The sequence below is a fragment of the Cyprinus carpio genome, chromosome B18 (genome assembly GCF_018340385.1).
Source record: "Cyprinus carpio isolate SPL01 chromosome B18, ASM1834038v1, whole genome shotgun sequence".
Taxonomy (NCBI): domain Eukaryota; kingdom Metazoa; phylum Chordata; class Actinopteri; order Cypriniformes; family Cyprinidae; genus Cyprinus; species Cyprinus carpio.
The window spans coordinates 16,905,009-16,923,771 of NC_056614.1; the positions used below are offsets into that span (position 1 = coordinate 16,905,009).

General features: G+C 37.8%; 1 protein-coding gene across 1 annotated transcript; it reads left to right on the plus strand.

Annotated features, from left to right (window-relative positions):
* Positions 1-207: 207 nt before the first annotated feature.
* Positions 208-9,099, plus strand: synm (synemin, intermediate filament protein). The gene is made up of 4 exons (XM_019118329.2): positions 208-1,184; positions 2,786-2,910; positions 4,667-4,737; positions 4,947-9,099. The coding sequence occupies exons 1-4, from the start codon at positions 387-389 to the stop codon at positions 7,139-7,141; spliced, it is 3,189 nt and encodes a 1,062-aa protein (XP_018973874.2). The 5' UTR covers positions 208-386; the 3' UTR covers positions 7,142-9,099.
* Positions 9,100-18,763: the final 9,664 nt, after the last annotated feature.

Here is an 18,763-nt window from a genome sequence, read left to right on the forward strand (position 1 = left end):
GGAGTTTGTACAACCTACTATGACTAAGGACTGATTCATGAATATTAATTACAGCGTGCTGACGTTGTTAAGCAAACTTCCCGGGGCGTCCAGTCACGTAACCTAATTAATATTAAACTGTCTCGCGCATATTTGTTTTAGCAAATCACATAGCCCTACCGGGCGAACGTCGCGTTGCGTAATTAATATTCATAAGCTCAACCGTCACCTTAGTAGGACTCGCTAACGGGACATGGGATCAGCTCAAATCCTCCGCACTTGTTCGACTCTGCCTCCGCCCTGCGCCTCTCACCGACGCAGAACACTGATGACAACGAGATAACTGAGAAGCTTAGCACATTTAAGCGTAAACCAAAGCTATCAGATTCACACAATTACAAAGGAAAATGTTTCGAATGAGGGAACCGTTTGAGAGCGAGAAGCTCCAACTGCAGGAGCTCAACCAAAGACTCGGCCAGTACCTAATGCGCTCGAAACAGTTGGAACAAGAAAACACCAGCTTGATAAGCGAAATTAATTCAATCCGAAAAAACAGGTCTGGAGAATGGGAAAACAAACACATGTCCGAGCTACGGGAAATGAGGAGACTGGTGGGTGTTGAGGGTGTATGGAAATGCAGAGCAGAGATGGAGCGACAGAAGCTGCGCAATGAACTTCAGATGCTTCAAGCGATGCGTTCAGAGGAGGCTTCGGTGAGCAAAGGCGTCGACACGGAGCTGAAAGGCTGCGAGAGGGAGCTTCATAATGCTCTTAAGACCAACAGTGCTTTGGAAGATAACCTCATTCAGCTTGAAAACGAATATAAGTTTTTGGAAGATGCCCATAGAAAGGAAATCGCCCACCTGAGGGACCAGGTGCACTCCCGAACTGTACGCGTCGTGACTCAAAGGTATCACGCACCTTCGGCAGTTACGATGGAAGAGGTGCAAGAGTATGCGGCCAACTTCACCGAAAACTGGCAGGGGACTTTGGACATGTACCGCCTTAAGGTAGAGGAAATCGAAGAGTCTATAAAAGCAGACCAAGCGAGGCTGGACGACATTCAGAGGGAAAAGAGGGAATATGCTTCACAGTTCAAGAGGCTACGTGACGAGATTGAGAAACAAACCAAAGTGCAGTTGAACCTTGAGGAGCAGCTCATGAACATGCAAGAAAATTTCAGTGCTGAAATCTGCAACTATCAGGTGGGTATCAAAGCCAAACACAAGGTCCTCTATTAATAAAAAGCTCAAAACCAAATTTCCACAGATTTCCTGGCATCCTTTTTGGTGAAAACAGAGATTGCGTAAGGATGCTCCTCAAAAAAGAGCGCCACACCCACTGTGCTCAGTACTAGTGACAGCAGCAAGGCATGGGATATAATACACACACTGGTGTCCCGTGACTTTTTTACAAAAACATTAATGGCACAAATCCCGTTTTTGATGATACCCATTAGATACATTTTATGAAATTAACTTTAAAGTAAAAAGTGCGTCGTTTTAACCATAAAATGTCCCATAAACTGGTAAACTGGCCCAGTTCCTTAGAGGTAAAAAATGATCAAATACATTTTTTAAATACAGATTTAAAATTTTTCGAAAACATTTTCATAAATATGATGAAAATATAATATTATAAAACTGTTGTTATATATAAAAAGTAACATGTCTGAAGGATTTTTTTATGTGATATGATAGGTCAGAATCGAGAAAACAGTCTTTGCCAAGGGGACTTTGAGGATATATCAAATCACAACACACAATTATTCCAATAATAAAATAAAAGATTACAAAAAAAACACATATAGTGGAAACCAAGCAGTCATCAAATTGAATGAACATTATCCCAACACCTGTTTTTTCAATGAGCCCCTTAGGAGCTTAAGTGAGGAGCACTTCCACACTGCCAATATCCATGTTTATCATCTCTAGCTCAATGTGCTTTGGAAAAATTGAGCATTAATGGTTTATCTCATGATTGCCTCTCTCCAGGGAGAGTGACAAATGAGCAGTTACTGAAGCAAAGTGCAAGCATAAGTAAAGTGTTGTGCCACTGTGGGCTAAATTAAATAAGCTGCATGGAGGATGTCAGTCTTAACATATTACTGCAACTAGCTTATTGAGTGCCAAATATTCAGACTCCAAAACCATAACAGATGACCATTTACTGATACAATTATTCAAGTCAAAAGATTTAAGTGCTATGTAATACTAATGCGCAGGGCAAACATAGCTAATATTTAAAAGAGGTGACATTTATGCCACCACGTGACATCACAGGTATGTGATGGAGGGTGTGGAGCCATTGGAGTAAAAGGAGAATATAAAGGAATTATAGCATATTGTAGCATATTGCATATTGTATAGCATATTGTATAGCATATTGTATATTTGATTTGTGAATTAACTTTAAAGCAGATAACCCTTCGGTCATTAAAAACACCTGTCTCTTCAAATAAATAATAAGGTTTCATCAGGGGGTGATGTTGGAAGGGCTTTTAAACAGGTGCATTACACAAAGAGTAGCCCCCAAATATATAATTTGGATCAATATGATGCAAGTGGACACCCTTCTGGAAGATAGTGATGGGATAAAAATAGGTTTCATAGTTTAAAGGTATACTACTCAGTGCATTATTGAAAAGGCATAACTGAGTTTGAAAGATCAATTAAACTTAAATTTACCAATGGCTTTCTAATCACTTATGAGATTCCTTTAGAAGAAACACTAGTCTTTTATCTTCATTTGCACTGTGTGTGTGTGTAAAAGAGAAAATAGTCTAGCCTAACTTCTTGTCCTGCAGGCTATTATTGAAGAACTGGAGTATGAGCGCAGAATGCTGTCTAACACCATCTCAGAAAAGCTGAAGGACCATCAGGATCTCTTACAGGTCAAGATGGGCCTTGCACTGGAAGTGGCTGCCTACAGGTAGAACTTCTACAAAATCAATTAAATGCTGCTTCTCCCTAAATGACCATATTGTGCCTTCAATGCTTGAATATAGTCCATATCAGCACAACAATTTTTTCTTTTTCTTATAATTCACACACATTCATTGATTCCAGAGGTCTTCTGCTATCCATCCAGTTTTGAAAGATCCCTCAAACTCATATTTGTTGAAGTACTGTCTATGATCTGATGTCACTTATAGCGTAGGGATGAATGACCTGTTTCTGTGTCCTTAAAATAAGTCTCCTCCCACATTCTCTTGGTGACATTAATTATTAATACCAACATTACTTCTGCTTCATGGACTTTGGCTGGCATAACGGCTCTAAGGACTAGTGCAGGGGTCTTTGAACGCTATTAAAATGTCTTATGTGTATATACTGTATCATTGTTAGGGGTTGTTTACGCAGAACATTTTTTATTTTTTTTTGTACATTCCACTGCGCTGATTTTCTGATGTATTTCTATCAAAACGTGCTAGATGGACATCTTTTACCACTGTGCTATGAGTGACCTTGTGCAGCAACCCATGCATGACATGGCGCTTAAGTTAAAAGATCTTCCATTTCACTTCCTGTGTCACACATTTGTAGATGCAAAAAAGAAAGCACGAGTGAATGGCCCCTTATTCTGCTATTCTAAAAACATGTTGGGTATCTGAAACTTTCTCCATGCTCTAATGTGAATAGACACACTGGACTGTTGTCTGTTTAGAGAAATGTGTAGTGAAGTTTGACAGCCTTACACCCCCAACATGAGCCTCGTAGATGTATTTTTAGTCACTGCAGCAACAGAGCGACTAATGCCCGCCCATTTGGCAAGTCTGCATATAGCCCCACCCCTCTTTCCTTGTTATTGTGGTTAACTCCTCTGTTCCTATGATTTAATCACTGTGCATTTAACATTGAAGCTGATTCATGATTTTCATTCTATTGTAAAGCTGTCTGATGCATTAGCTAATGCACATGAAAGATTTGCATGTGGAGTTATTAAATAAAGCCATACAACAGATTACAATAGATTACAAATCTTGATTAAACTATTTTTGTGTTGTCTTACCCACTACTTATTTATGTAACCCCACTTCATAATATGTGTAGCAGGTCCACCATTGCATGTAGTATATGCATATGTAATATGTCATTTGTCAAACATCATTTATTCTTAGAGTCAAAAGTTAGGTTGGTCTCTTTTGCCTGAAGATGGTCTGTTTGTTGCAGTGTGTTGGATACTACTGAAACACAGAAGTGTCTTTCCATTCGTCAGTTTAAAACCACATCTCGAGCCATAATGTAAACAGACAGGGTCCATTGTGGCAGTTATTTTTAGTTCAGGAATCACAGGGGACCTTCACAGGGATACTGCCTGTAGTTCCTCAAAGTCTTCTTTTATTTGGTTCTCCAACGTATTTTTCATGTAAAAGCATTGTCAAGGTAGGTTTAAAGCGCTCAAGGACCTGTTTAACCAGTCAAACAAAATAGGGGAGAATAGAGTGTTAGTAGTGATCTTATTAACTGTGTTTCTGCTTAGGGAAAGGTCCATGGGCTTGGTAGGTTTTCTGGTTGCCCTCAGTGTTGTTGACATTTTGTGTGGTCATGGCAGAGCATGGAGGTAGTCAGCAGTCTCAAAAGAGGTGAAAAAGAGGTTTTGTTCATGATACTGAATGTTCTGCTTACTGTAATTAGACTGACCTTAAAAATGGCTATTTAACCTTTGGAATTGTCATGTTCATTAGGGCACTCTTGGAAGAAGAAGGAAGACATGCTCAAACGTGGTCTACTCAGCATTCAAGAGAAAGAATAATAGGTATTTGCTTGTGTCATTCAGCATGAAATAATGCTTTTAACAACACTGAAATTGTAATAAATCTGTGTGAATTACCATTATTTTAATTATTCCACAATTCAAACATTAAATAATTATGAATTTAATTTATCATACATAGAGATGTTAGAAAGTAAAATGTTTAGCATCCTAATTTTAACCTATCTACTGTCTGTTGTTTGTATCTGTAGATATAAAAATGCCGGCCCATCCTTACACTCCAAGAATGTCCGTCAATTCGGCCAGTCGACCAGATATAAGAAAAAAAGCCTTTACAGATGTTAAATATATGGAACCAATTTCCAGCCTGAGAACCTCATCTACGTCAAGTCAGTTTCATTCTTACGAACCCTCCAGGATCGTGCCTATCAGTGTATCAAATCGTGCCCAGCAAAGTCCTGCTTCAAGAAGGGACATGATTTCCTTCACCAAAGCAGTGCAGGCAGCTGCTTTCAGTCCCCCGAAACCTGGAGTCTCTTCTGTTGAGATAAAAAGAGAGGAGACAGATCAGAGAATTATGAGAAAAGAGATTTCACAGCACTCTTCAAAGGGATCACTTGATCATAGCCCCTCTAGAATCGAAAGTACACAGAGCTCTACAGCCTCAAAAATAGAGAAACCAAAGCCAGTGAAAGTGATATCACCTCCTGCGAGCTTGAGCAAGACCACCCCTGAAGAAAAAAGACAGAAAGATGTTGAACAAAAAGCAAAGGGAATGGATGCCAAACAAGATAAAGAGAAATCCAAGGTAACAATGGAAGAAGAAAGAAGGGATGTGAAAGAATCGATAGCTAAAGATGAGAATGAGTCTGAAAATGTCGGGCACAAGGTGTTTGTAGGTGAGGAAAAAGTTTTAGATGCAGTTTCTATGGAGGAAATCATTCAGCAGGTCATGAAACCAGCTGGTGTAGATGCCAAGGTCAGCTCAACCCCTGACTCAAAAGTCACATATCATGTGGAGAAAACAGAGCAAGAGGATGGAACCACCAAGACTCAGATTGTCTTACAATCTAAAGTCGAGGAGGAAGTTGACCTGTCTGAAGATTCTGCCTTGGAGGAACTTCTCAGCAAGGGAGTCAAGAAAGTCACCCTGGAGAACATCAAAGGAACCCCAACAGGAACCATGATCGAGAACCTACTGAGTCTTGGCCTGCAAGGTGAGAATTTGGAAAATAGGTTAGTGAATGTGGAGATAATCGAGGAACCGGTGGAGTCTGATGAGGAAGGTGAAATTGAAATAGAGGAGACTGTGGAGATTAAGTCTAAACAACCAAATATTGATCCCTCATCATTGTTCTACCAAATCGAGGAGCTAGAGAGTGACCCTAAGTCCATGAAACCTGATGAGAGTGGTTCTGCTGAAGCTTCACAATATGGAAACAGTGGCTCTGTACAGGTTCGGGAAGTTACCAGAGATGAAAGCTTGCCCTACTTCTCGCATGGCCAAGACTCACAAGAGTACTTCGTCTCCACTCCTGAAGACAATATGTCAGAGTCTGAGGAGGGTGGAAGGTTTATGTCTTATAGCCATTATGGAGTCGTCGATGATCTGTCTGATGAAAGATATTACCAGGAAGATGACCCCAAATATCCCACTGCTGAAGGTCACAGTTACAGAGAATCCCCTGAATACGAACACTCGTTTTTGAGAGACAATATCCAAGACTGTATAATTGAAGAGGAGGTGCATGTCTCTCCCACACAACAACAGTCCATAGTGGGGATCCTGAGGGAGGACTCACTAGACCCTGAACAGCAGCTTAGAGGAGCATTAGAGCAAATCCAAGACACTGTATCTGAAGCCCTCAAGGAAGAGCTTGCCTTTTTTACGAAAGGTAGGGAGACTCCAGAAAATGTCTCTGTTGACATTAAAAAGGTAGAACAAGTTACAGACAATGGAACCATGACCATTGTGGCAGAGCTTAATGTTTCCCAGACATTAGAGGAGTCTGGGTTGCTGGAAGGAGAAGGAGATGATCTATCTGAAGAGCAGATAATGGCAGCACTAAGCTCATCCCACCCAAACCTCCAGCAGGCTATCAGCGGAGGAGCTGGTGCAGGATACACCATGAAAATTTCCCAAGAAGAGATTCAAGTGGAGGGAATGCCGTGGATGACAGGCAATGAAGAGATCCGACAATGGAGCTCAATTGATGAGGCTGGCAAGACAGAAAAACACATCAAGCTGGGCCCTAGTGAGAAATCCTTCACATTTCAGATGGACGTGAACAACGGCTCTTCTGCATCAGCAAGCGGAGGAGCTGTCGAAGTACAAAGAGGTGGCGGTACAACTGAGTTCCCACAGACCCAGATGATTGACCCCCACTTGAAGGTCTGTCATGAGAAAAGAATCGCAACTGTTTATCTCGAAAGCCCCAAAGAGTGATATCATAATGAAATAACATTGAAATTACACAAAATATCATGTCAAACACATAATTAATTATCAATTGGACAAATGAAATAAGTGTTGTAAACCATAATCTAAAATCCATGGTCCATCATGACTATACACTACTGTTCAAAAGTTTGGGGTCAGTAACATTAAAATTATTCCGAAATTATGCATTACATTGATCCAAAGTGACAGTAAAGACATTTATAATATATATTAAATAAATGATTCTGAAGGATGATGTGACACTGAAGACCGGAGTAACAGCTGCTGAAAATTTAGCTTAGATTTTTTTATTAGATAAATTCCATTTTAAAACATACTCAAAATATACTTAAACAGTCATTTGAAACAAACAAACAAAAAAAAAACATATTACTGTTTTACTGTAATTTTAAACCAAATAAATGCAGCTATGGTGAGCATAAATGAAATCTTTCAAAAACCCCAAACATTTAAATAGCAGTGTATCTGACATTCAGTAGCTAAAGTGTTAACAAAGCTAAAGCTAATCATTTTAATACTGTTTTTGTTTGATCTTGAAGTATATTTTTGTATTAACTATCTGGACACTTTGTTTTACTTTTTTCATATAGTGCAGCTTTATCTATGCACAGAAAAAGTGAAATACATTGTTTTCCTTTCAGATTTCAAGTAGCAATCCTCTTAAAAATATACATTGTTGACACAATTTGTTCTACTTTCCACAGCACTGCAAAAGCAAGCTTGGCATGTTATAAAAGCCTTTTTATGATACATCATATTAAAGAATGAAAAGATGAAGACATTTACAATACTATGCAGAAATTATAGAGTAGTGTTCTCTTTAATTCACCATTTATTTGTGAGTTATTCAAAACTTTATTCATAGTATAACAGATATTTTCAGTAACACATTTGAATATTGTTGGTCACGCCCATGAAATCAGTTTATATAGTGGTCTACATTTGGCCACAGTCACTGTATTACTCTACAGAAGGCGAAAAGCACTAGACTGTCCTTCCTGTCTCCCAGGGATCTCTTAATCCTTAAATGACATTAGACGAGCGAGGACTAATCTAGCTATCCTGCTCTTCCAGGACAACACATTTTTCATTGCTCTAGTACTGTATAGAGACATTGGGAGAGGGAGGAGTTTGATCGTAGAGATCTCACATTAAAAATAAGTGCTAGGCAGCTTACACAGAAGTGTGTAAATGCTTCCAGAATAGCTATTCGGTGCCATTAAGCCTGTGACACAACCTATTACACAGAATGAGGATTCAGCTTCACTAAAGAGGGGTGTGTAATGAGAGTCTATTTTTAGGATTCATACTCTGCCATTGACACCTCCAGGTAAAATAGTGTAACAGCTTTAGTCTGAAGATTTAAAGTGCAAGTGTGTGCTTTTTCCTCTATTTTTTCTATTATCTTTAATAGATATGCATGTTAACGTCATCAGATGCTGCAGTGGTGACTGTCCTGTGCCTATTAACAGTGATGGGGATAAAAAAGAGTGTAATCTAGAATGAGGAAGCATTGAACATCATATTAATTTCATTTAGCTTTTCATATCTGTATTATCCTAAACTATTATAGTAATCTAAACATATACATGATAAGTGATTAAGGATTAGCTCAAATTCGATATCATTATTAACCATTTTTCTTCATCCCTTGAGATGGTGTTTCAGCACCTGCTGTTTTTTGTCTGAATCTATGCATATGGTTCTATGACTCAACCAACACTGTGTGAAACCTCATTTTGTTCATCTACAGATTTACAATATGCTATACAGGATTTACTGCCATAGCAAACATTGGTGTGTGACTGCAGATTACAGATGTATTTTTGCTAAATGAAAATTCACAGAATGGATGTTGTGTGTTATACTCTTAAGAAAAAGACTAGTCTGCTCACTGTCTGAACATTGGTTTACATGCTAACAATAAACAAGCTCTTACAACTCATGTTGAGAGTTCTGTTCAATTCTCAGACATAAAATACTGTAAGACTCTAAAACTCTTTGCTAGAGAGGCCTGCAGCTCTCCAGTCAGGAAGTTTTTGCAGAAGCTGCTGTGACGGCGTATTAGATTACTGCTGAACAGTTCTCATTTTTTGAAGTGCAGAGGTAGTCACCTTGCCAACCATTCTGAGACTCAGCAACAGAGATTAAACACACAGTGAAGCTTGTGTGCTGTACTAGAAATATTGCCTTGTTTTTTCCAATCCACAGATTTCCCTGGGTGAAATAGGATGAGGTCAGACATCCCTGATGGTCCATGACACATTCATTAGATCCGTCTGCTGGTCACTGCTGTTATGAGTTAGACATGCTAGATGTCACCTCAGATGCAGATGATACCATTGCACAGAATGGAGGCCTGGTTTCAAGACGGCTTTCCTTTCGTCTCTCACTGACCTCTGGTGACCTAAAAAAAGACCATAAAAGCATTAAATGCCTCATCTATTAATAATATTCACTCTCACTAACACGATACATTCAAGTGAAATATCAGTGTACTTCACTGAAAGCACATTTTTAGAGTGCAGTGACCTCCTGCTATAGTGTGACTGGAACTCACTGAGACAGCATGTCCACGGTTCTTGGTGGATGTGGTTTTCTTGTGCTGAGGACCATAGCATATTCTGAATATCCAGACACTGAAACAGACACAGATGTGGGTGGTCGGCAAAACATTTACATGCTAAACTCAACCTAAAACTATTTTAAATAATAATAATGATTATTATTATTATATTATTATTATATATTATAATTATAATTATTATAATTTAAATTTGTGCAGCTTTTAAGACTTTATATGAGGCTTCATATGTGGAATAGTTGTACTTTTATTTTGTTAATCTGTCAACTGCAGGACCATTTTAAAATAAAATAGTGAAGGCAAAAACAAAGAAAGGTGACAACTGGTGACCAGTTACAGGACTTACACCTTCGTATAATTTTTGTCTAAATGACACGTTGATGACACATGATCCACAAATACTGAAAATGCAATCAAACATTGGACTTTCATCCTTGTGAAAATTGTCATCATTTTCCATAAAGGATTGAAAAGCTTGGTGAACAATGAAGAACTGGATAAGCTTCATTCCAGTCAAAAACTTTCCTTTAAATATGAAACTAAAATATATTAAAAATTTATTTTGTAACTCTTAACATAAAAAAACTAAGCAAGTAAGCTTTACTGCTGTGTGTGGGACTCAAGAGGTAGTGGACGGCCTGACTCTGATTTCATAAACATAGTAGAGGAGGAGTGCCTTTGGCAAACAGATATTACAGCATACCTGGCCAAGCCACTTCATTTCCTCAAATAAACCCTCACTCATTCACTCATCTTCAAAACAACAACAGCAACGGTTTGGAAGAAAAACACTCGGAATGACGACATGACATTTTTGTCTTTCCATAAAGGACAAAGGAAAGTACTGTTCAGAGTTTCCTTGATGATTGAAAAGGCCCAGTCCATGTTTTCATCACTTTCCGCAGGCAAAAGTGATGTCATGGGGCCCACTTCAATAGGAAAACAGTCACAGCGTTTCTCAAAAGTGTGTGCGTCTATTATTAAAGAACTGGACTGTGTATGTGTCTAAAGCCCACACAAAACTTCCTTTAATACAAAAAAAAAAAAAAAAAATAACATAACATACAATACACATATAAAATCTAACTTTTTTATTGCTTATTTAAATCCCTGTTTCTGTTTTAACCAAAAACCCCTGGCTTTAGGCCAAAGTGTTTTGCTCTGCTGCAGCTGCTGTCATGTTTACAGGAGAAAGAACATGATATGAGCTGCTCGTATCTGTCAGAGGTAACGGGGAAAGGTTAATAGCCTGAGGAAGTGCAGAACGTGGGACCCCTGATTCACAATCCCCAAAATGGAGCCCTTCGATACAACAACAAAGTAACATAGCAACAGTGCTCATTTACGGACAAGTGGGGACAGGTTTCCAAAGGATCAACAGTCATCATATTATCTCAGAGGGGGCTTCAGTGTGACCATATCAAAATAGAATACAAGCCATTCGCATATGTAGGACATACAAAAGATATTTGGAATGTAAATAAAAGGGATAATGTTTTAGATCTTCTTACTGCATCAGTTTCTAAGAGCACTGACATAAAAGAGAATAAATAACATTGCAAATCAGAGTGTGGTGTGACTCCTAAAGGAGGAGATTGAGGGACAAAAAAGGGCTGTCCGGTCCAAAAATAGTCAAGCTTTGAATAAAGAACAAGTTACCAAAACAAATATACTGTCCAAAGCAACATGTTTATTCTATATGTACATGTTAGTACATATATAAGTTAGAAGACATCGATTTAGAATATTACTTTACGTCTAATGAAGGTCCTTTAACTGGATTCAGTGCCCTTTTAACAGCATTCGGCAATGTACCAACAAACATGAAAATGTTTGGCGGCATCCAGAAGGACCAAGAACACATCCCTTGGAACATTTTACGTCAGAAAAAGCATCCCCTCTGAGGAGAAATATGATTCATGCTGCACTCCAAGACTGAAGCATAGCTCTGTGGACATAAGTTCCTCAGAGACTTCAGTTGAAATAGCTGTTCAGATCTCTTTTTGTGCAAACTGCAGTTGCTCAGGCTCTAGCAATTGTGCATGGAAGGATCCTGATGAAAAATATATATATATTTAATTAACTGTATTTGATAAACTATTTTATACTGTAAGAATTCCATGTACTGTAGATGACTTAGATTCAGTAACCTGTTGATGTGTATTTAAAGTTGAGATGTAATGGAAGTAGCAACAAATCTTGTTTTTTACTTGTATTGTGACGTACAGATTAAAGAAGGAAAAATGAACTTGGTTCTATCCATCAATTGTTGATTAGATGGAGATTTGAATTTGAGCTTGCAGTCGATTATAAAAAAGGGATGGCACTTAAGCAGACTAAATGAAGTCCTGCATACATCACCAAAGAGAAGTCTCTCATTTTCACTGGAAGGTTGAGTTATAGCATCTTGATTAAAAATTACAAGGTCAAAAAAAAACATGAACAACTAATTAATAATTAGATATATGATATGTATTTAGAATTTGAGAGGTATTTTATTTTTTATTCCATTTTTATTTGTTTTTAATTTTATATATTTTAACAGCTAGCAGCCAACTCCTACAGCATAGTGATCATGCATTATATTTGTTTCACCTTCTTTAGGGTGCTGTGTGCGTGTCTCATCTGACCCTGTGTCATCTCCACTCCACCAATCAGCTGCAGCGCTTCTGCCACCTCTGCACTCAGCTCACCAAACGTGTTCTTCTTATAGGCTAGAGACTCTCTTTGAATCTCAGCACATCTCTGAAACACAAAACAGAGTATAACCCCCACTATATATCATTATAATCATCATAGATATGAAACATATCCTCCAAGTTGATCAATAAGGTTTTTTAAATGATCAAACCTTAACCTTTTACATATGGTCACTTGTGCATACAAAGGGTGTATTTATCTGATTAATACAGTAAAATCAGTAATATTTTGAAATATTATTACAATTTAAAAATAACTTTTCTATTTGAATATATTGTAGAATTAAATTAATTCCAAAGAGATGGCAAACCTGAATTTTCAGCAGCCATCACTCCAGTCTTCAGTGTTACTGTCCTGATCCGTCAGAAGTCATTTTGATATGCTGATTGATGCTCAAGTAACTATTCTTATTATAATCAATGTTGAAAACAGTTGTGCTGTTTACTTTTGTAGAAACATGATACTTTTGATCAATGTAATGCATCCTTGCTGAAAAAAAAGTATTAATTTCCTTAAAGATCTGAATGAGCCCAAACATTTAACTGTATATGTAATTCAAATATTAAAAGATCAAAGATCTCATCTATTCCATAATATACACCATATCCAGATCTCAATTTGAAGCTGACCTCCTGTTGTCCTGTGAGTAGCAGGAAATGACTGAAGTCATCTTGCAGGGTGAGTGTGTCCTGTGGGCCTAGTGCACTTCTATATGAATTTATACTCTCCGCAAAAAAGCGTGCTGCTGAATCTATTGAAACAGGAAAAGAGATCAACATAATCACATTTCTTTAGTTCCCTCTAATGCCTTTTTACACAATATGAGTCCTCCACTTCCCCGTGAAGAGCTACTCCAACACATCATCATATTTTTCATTTGTTCAGCTAAGGGTCACCTTCAAGACTTGACTGCTACTTGTTATGCAGGGCAGCTAACACAAAGCTCTCCTTATGTATTGCCTGCTAAGCACAATTCACTCCAGTGACAAACTCTAAATGCTGGATCAGATACAAGGCATCTACATGACATAATGCCTTGTGCTCATAATACATATTTGTTCATTTTTTATTATTCTAATATTGACTTCATAACACATCTCATTATTTCTGTGTGATGCTCGGGGCCTAATTAAATCCCCCGTACAGACAGACTATTGTGAATGCAGTCGCTCACTGTTGTGATGAGGCTCTGAAGTGGAAGAGTAGGCCAGAGCCAAGCTGTGAGCGATCTGGGCCCCCTCCAGACCCCCAGGACTCTGACTAAGAGCTATGGAATGAGCCTGCAGAAGAGGGAGTGAGAGATACAGAGACTTGAATAGAGATATATCACATATCACACCCACCCTGAAACATGGGAAATTTCAATAGTTCTTGGCTTTAAATAACTCTGCAGTCCAGGTTTAAAAAACCATTAGATTGAGGATGTCAAAAACACAACCACTGGGCAACTATGGCTTGTGGAGGAATACAGTCTCACCTACAGTACGTGATGATTTATAGAAATCTTTTTTTTAGGTCTAACTTCACATTGGTGCTTGGTTTCAGATACCTTATTAGAGTCATCCAGTCAAGAGCAGTGAGTGATTCTTTTTTGTCAATATTGCCATTTGATCAATATTTCCTACTTACTAATTTCATGCACTACTGTTCCAAAGTTCAAGGTCCTTAAGACTGTTTAATGTTTTTGAAAGAAACCCAGACCAAGGCTGCATTTATTTGAACGAAAATACATTAAAAACAGCAATATTGTGAAATATTACTATTACAATTTAAAATAACTGTTTACCATTTTAATATATTTTTAGTTTATTCCTGTGGCAAAGCTTCATTTTCAGCAGCCATTACTCCAGTCTTCAGTGTCAGCAGATCATCACAAATTCATTTGGTGATCAAGAAACATATTCTTCTTATTATCAGTGTTGAAAACAGTTATAACTGCTTAATAATTTTGCAGAAACCATGATTAAAAAAAATCCTGGATTTTTGTATGAATAGCATTTTATTCATATATTATTATTTGATATTTGATTTATTTGGAATAGGAATATTCTGTAACAAAGCGGAACAGAGTGGGGTAAAGGTGTATGGTGAATAAAAAGTCCCAGTGCCATATCAGTGCATGACCTCATAAATATTTTACTGGATGAATGAGCAACAATTCCCACAGAAACACTCTAAAATCTTGTGAAAAGCCTTTCCAGAAGAGTAAAAGCTGTTAAAGCCACAAAAAGGGAAACCACCTCCATATTAATGTCTACATAGTAATGATCAAGTATCCCAATACTTTTGCCCATTTAGTGCATGTGTGTGCCATCTAAAGTCCTCTGATGGATGAAATTAATAAACTACATATGCTTCCTCCTTGTTTACCCCAATATTGGTGATTAAAGCAGGATTAAGGTGATGTTTAATATGATTTCTTGATGAAGTTGATCGGTTTTAATATGATTTCAGTACAGTGTAATTCTCTGAAGGACTGGACAAGAATAATCCCTGTGGTGTTGACCTGTAGGAGATGCTCAAGTGGCTCTATCCAGATGTCCCTGTGCCTGTTCAATAGCTGCCATGTTTCTGTAAACACAGCAGATCTGACTGAGATGAGCTCCTTCCTGAAGCAGCTCCAAGGCTCTTTCACACTGACTGAGGGCCTTCTCAGGCCTTCCCTGCCGCTGGTACACCCTATAGAACACAGCACAGACACAAAGATCTCATTTATCATGGAATCAATCCACAATGTCACTTACAACACACTGCTGACCTCGCTTATGCATGCCATCATAATAAGAATGGCTCATTTGTATTGCCAGGCATGAGCAAAAATGCCAGAACAATGAAAGGAAGAAGGTCAAGAAAAGCCTGTTCATGCGAACTGGTTAAAAACAGGAAGAACTGCTGCTGTGTATTGCATAGGATGGTGGCACCTGCTCGGAACCTTCAAGGAGCTTTCCTTTCTTTTATTAAGATGTGGAGTGCAGCAAATCATGCCCTGCAGCTCTGAACTCAACACACAAGAGCTCATGTCTTTATTAGGTCTGATTCTCCTCTCTCAATATCAGCCTTTAGGCATTTAGTCTCACTCCTGAATAATGCAGAGACTCACTGCTGTCTGCTATCTGTGAAGAAATGAAGTACAGAAGAGTCAATGCTGTTCTATAAAAAAAGTATTTTTTATAGAACAGCATCACTGGGTTTAGACAGTTTTTTAGTCTGTAAGATTTTTAATGTTTTAAAAAGAAAACACTCACCAAAGCTGCATTCAGCTAATCAAAAATTAAGTAAAAACAGCAATAGTATGAAATATTAATACAATTTAAAATAAAAAATAATTTTGCATTTTAATATATTTTAATATATTATCATATATCTGATAATTAGATTAGTAATTAATGCCAGAATTGACATTTTTGGGTGAACCACCCCTTTAATTACCAGTGTTAAATACTAACAAGATTTTCAATTTGGTTTCAGATTTTAAGATCTCCCTGTCCATAACTTTACCATGATGCAATTCTCTGATGTGTGCAGGTGTGTAGCACTACTCTTTATGGAGACATCCATCACCACAGGGAGATCCCATGCTTCACCAATCCATCTTGTTAAAAGCCTTGAGTCTTTCCAGATTCATCCACTCTAATGGATCCCTAACTCCATTTCCATGTTAGAGAGAGTAGCCTGTTCATCCAGCATCCTTGTTAAAGCTTGATTAGTGCATTCCCATGGTGCACCTCTAAAATAGCAAGTGGATTTTTAACATAGATGGCTGACATTACACATAATTTGTAAGTATTCATGCATATCTGCATAATTTAATGATGATGGAGCTGTAAACACATCTTATCTTCAATCTATGGTGTATATTTTAGGATTGGAACATCCATTTTATTCAAATGAAATCAAAAAGTTCTTAATCTGAGTGTCCAATTGGATTTACTGCAATCAGGGAAAACGCTCAAGGGAATCATTTGCGAAATGGCAAAGATTTTAAACACTAAGGTTTTCTCATAGACATCTGTGTGTACACTGGAGCACCCTGGCAACTTTTCAAGGCTGCATCAGAAATTCCAGACTCTGGGCCTCCTTTTAGGGGCAGCGGGGCCCAGCAGTGAGTATGTGCCAACTCTACTGCCGCGGTGCCTTGGTACACAAAGGTAAACACATCCTGTATTATGCCACACAGCCCCAGCGTAATACCAGCCATCCTCTCAGGCATCCTCTGTGGGAGGAGAGATACAATCTGCATGGAGAAATCTGATTTAATGTCCGTTGTGCAGGGGCGTAATGCAATTAGGGAGCTTTACATGAACTGCCAAGTAGTCCCCCAAGCCTTCTGCTTAGTAATTGTTAACAGACCAATACTGACGTAGACTACGTATGAAAGATTTCAGGCTTGATATAGAGCAGTGCCAGGCAAAATTAGGGATAAATAGAGACACAGAGCAACAGAAAAGACATCGTCACCTTTAAAAAACTGAAAATAAACACTTAGATTACTTCATACTGGCACAACAGCACTCCCAAGTTTAGTCTCCAGCCAAGTTTGCGCAACTTAATTTATAACACTACCAAAGAAACTACAGAGCAGTCATTTAAAGGGATAGTTCACTCAAAAATGAACATTTTGATGTCATTTACTCAACCTCATGTTGTCCCAAACCTGTATGACAAAATCTATTTTTTGAAATATATGTTTTGTGAATACAGTGAATGTTAATATTTTGGACCCCTTTCACTTTTGTTATTTGGGAAAAAAAAAAAGAGTTCTGTTTCTGCGCTGTAAAAATGTTTTTTTTGTTTGTTTGTTTTTTTTAATCCAACTTGCAAAAACAAACAAAAAAACAGAAGTAGCTTGAGTAAAGATTTTTTAGTAAGAGGAGTCAGTTTCTTTTTTCTTGTGAACTGGACAAGAATATTCTAAACATGTTTTTAACAAAAATTGTGAAAGTTCCCAGCATGCACTGCAGCTTGAAAATATTATGTGGCAACTTATTAAAAAATTATCATTGATTTATGATCTTGATTTACGCTGCAGCTGCTGTTGTCATTGTTGCTTAGCTGTCATATGGTATATAACAGTCTATCTTCATTTGTGTTCCACAGAAGAAATAATACACTGTGAACTATCCCTGTCTTTTTTCCTTTTTTTCGTCAAGACCCAGATTTTCTATCAGCCATAAAGTGGATGTTAAGTGGATGGATGATTTAACATAGCAAAAATTAAACACTTGACCTTTTAAGCTTTGTTTGCTCACAGGCTTAGAGTGTGAAAAGACATAAGGAAACGTACACTTCCCTTATGAATTCTGTCAAGGCCAAAAATCCCAACCAGCAAATGTTCAACAAATGCTGATGTAACTATGTGTTGAGAATCATGTCAGTATGATAGTGATATGCTGACTCTGATGTTCATTCGCTCACAGCCTCCATCCGGATGAAAAAGCCGTAAGCTTGTGTCATTGTTTCAGGGTTTTGTTGAGGTATGTGTTGATAGCGCAGGTCCACTCATTTCAAATATGTCAACAGTAGCTATACAGTCAAAGGCAGAAGAATTAGAAAGCTTTCATCACAACTCACATACGCACATTCTTCTGGGACTAACAAAACCAGCTGACAAACTGATGAAAACACAATCTGCTAAGGGTAGCAAAAAATTACCAATGCTCAAATTTGCCTACATAATATTATAAATACATAATAAATTAACTTCACTGTATAACAAGTTATCTTCTCTAGCACAGATTCCCTTACTTACATAACAAAGAGCAGCAATAACAAAACCTGAGATGGCCCAGTGAGATCTACTGTCGCTCTGCACTCTCAGCATAAACACAGCTGGCAGACAAGCCACAGTCGCTCATTGTCACAGTCAAGCTTGGTGAGACCAGCCATAAAAAAACACTAGGATCAATACAAGCTATTGAACAAGTTAATCAAGTCCTCCTGTGGGAATTATTACCCCAGTGAAACAAAAGATCTTTGAATAACGCTGTCATGTCCAAACCCAAGCCAAAAAAATGTCTAAATTGTTTCTGAATAATAAACCATTTACTTTATGCATGTTTAATAAATAAACTGATGTTGGGTTTTGCTTTGCGGGTTATGATGTATGAAAATCACATGAAAAATGTACAGAGATGCTTTTCTGCTCTGCTCTGAATGTGACTAAACTGTAAAGAGTAGTGTGACATTCACATCATCTGTGCCAGCTTTGAGATATGATAACACACACAAAAAAAGTTTCTGTTTCTATTTATCAAGACACAGGGAAGTGTGTGAAATTTATCATAAAGCTTCAATTCTATTGTAATGTTGTTAAGATATTTTGT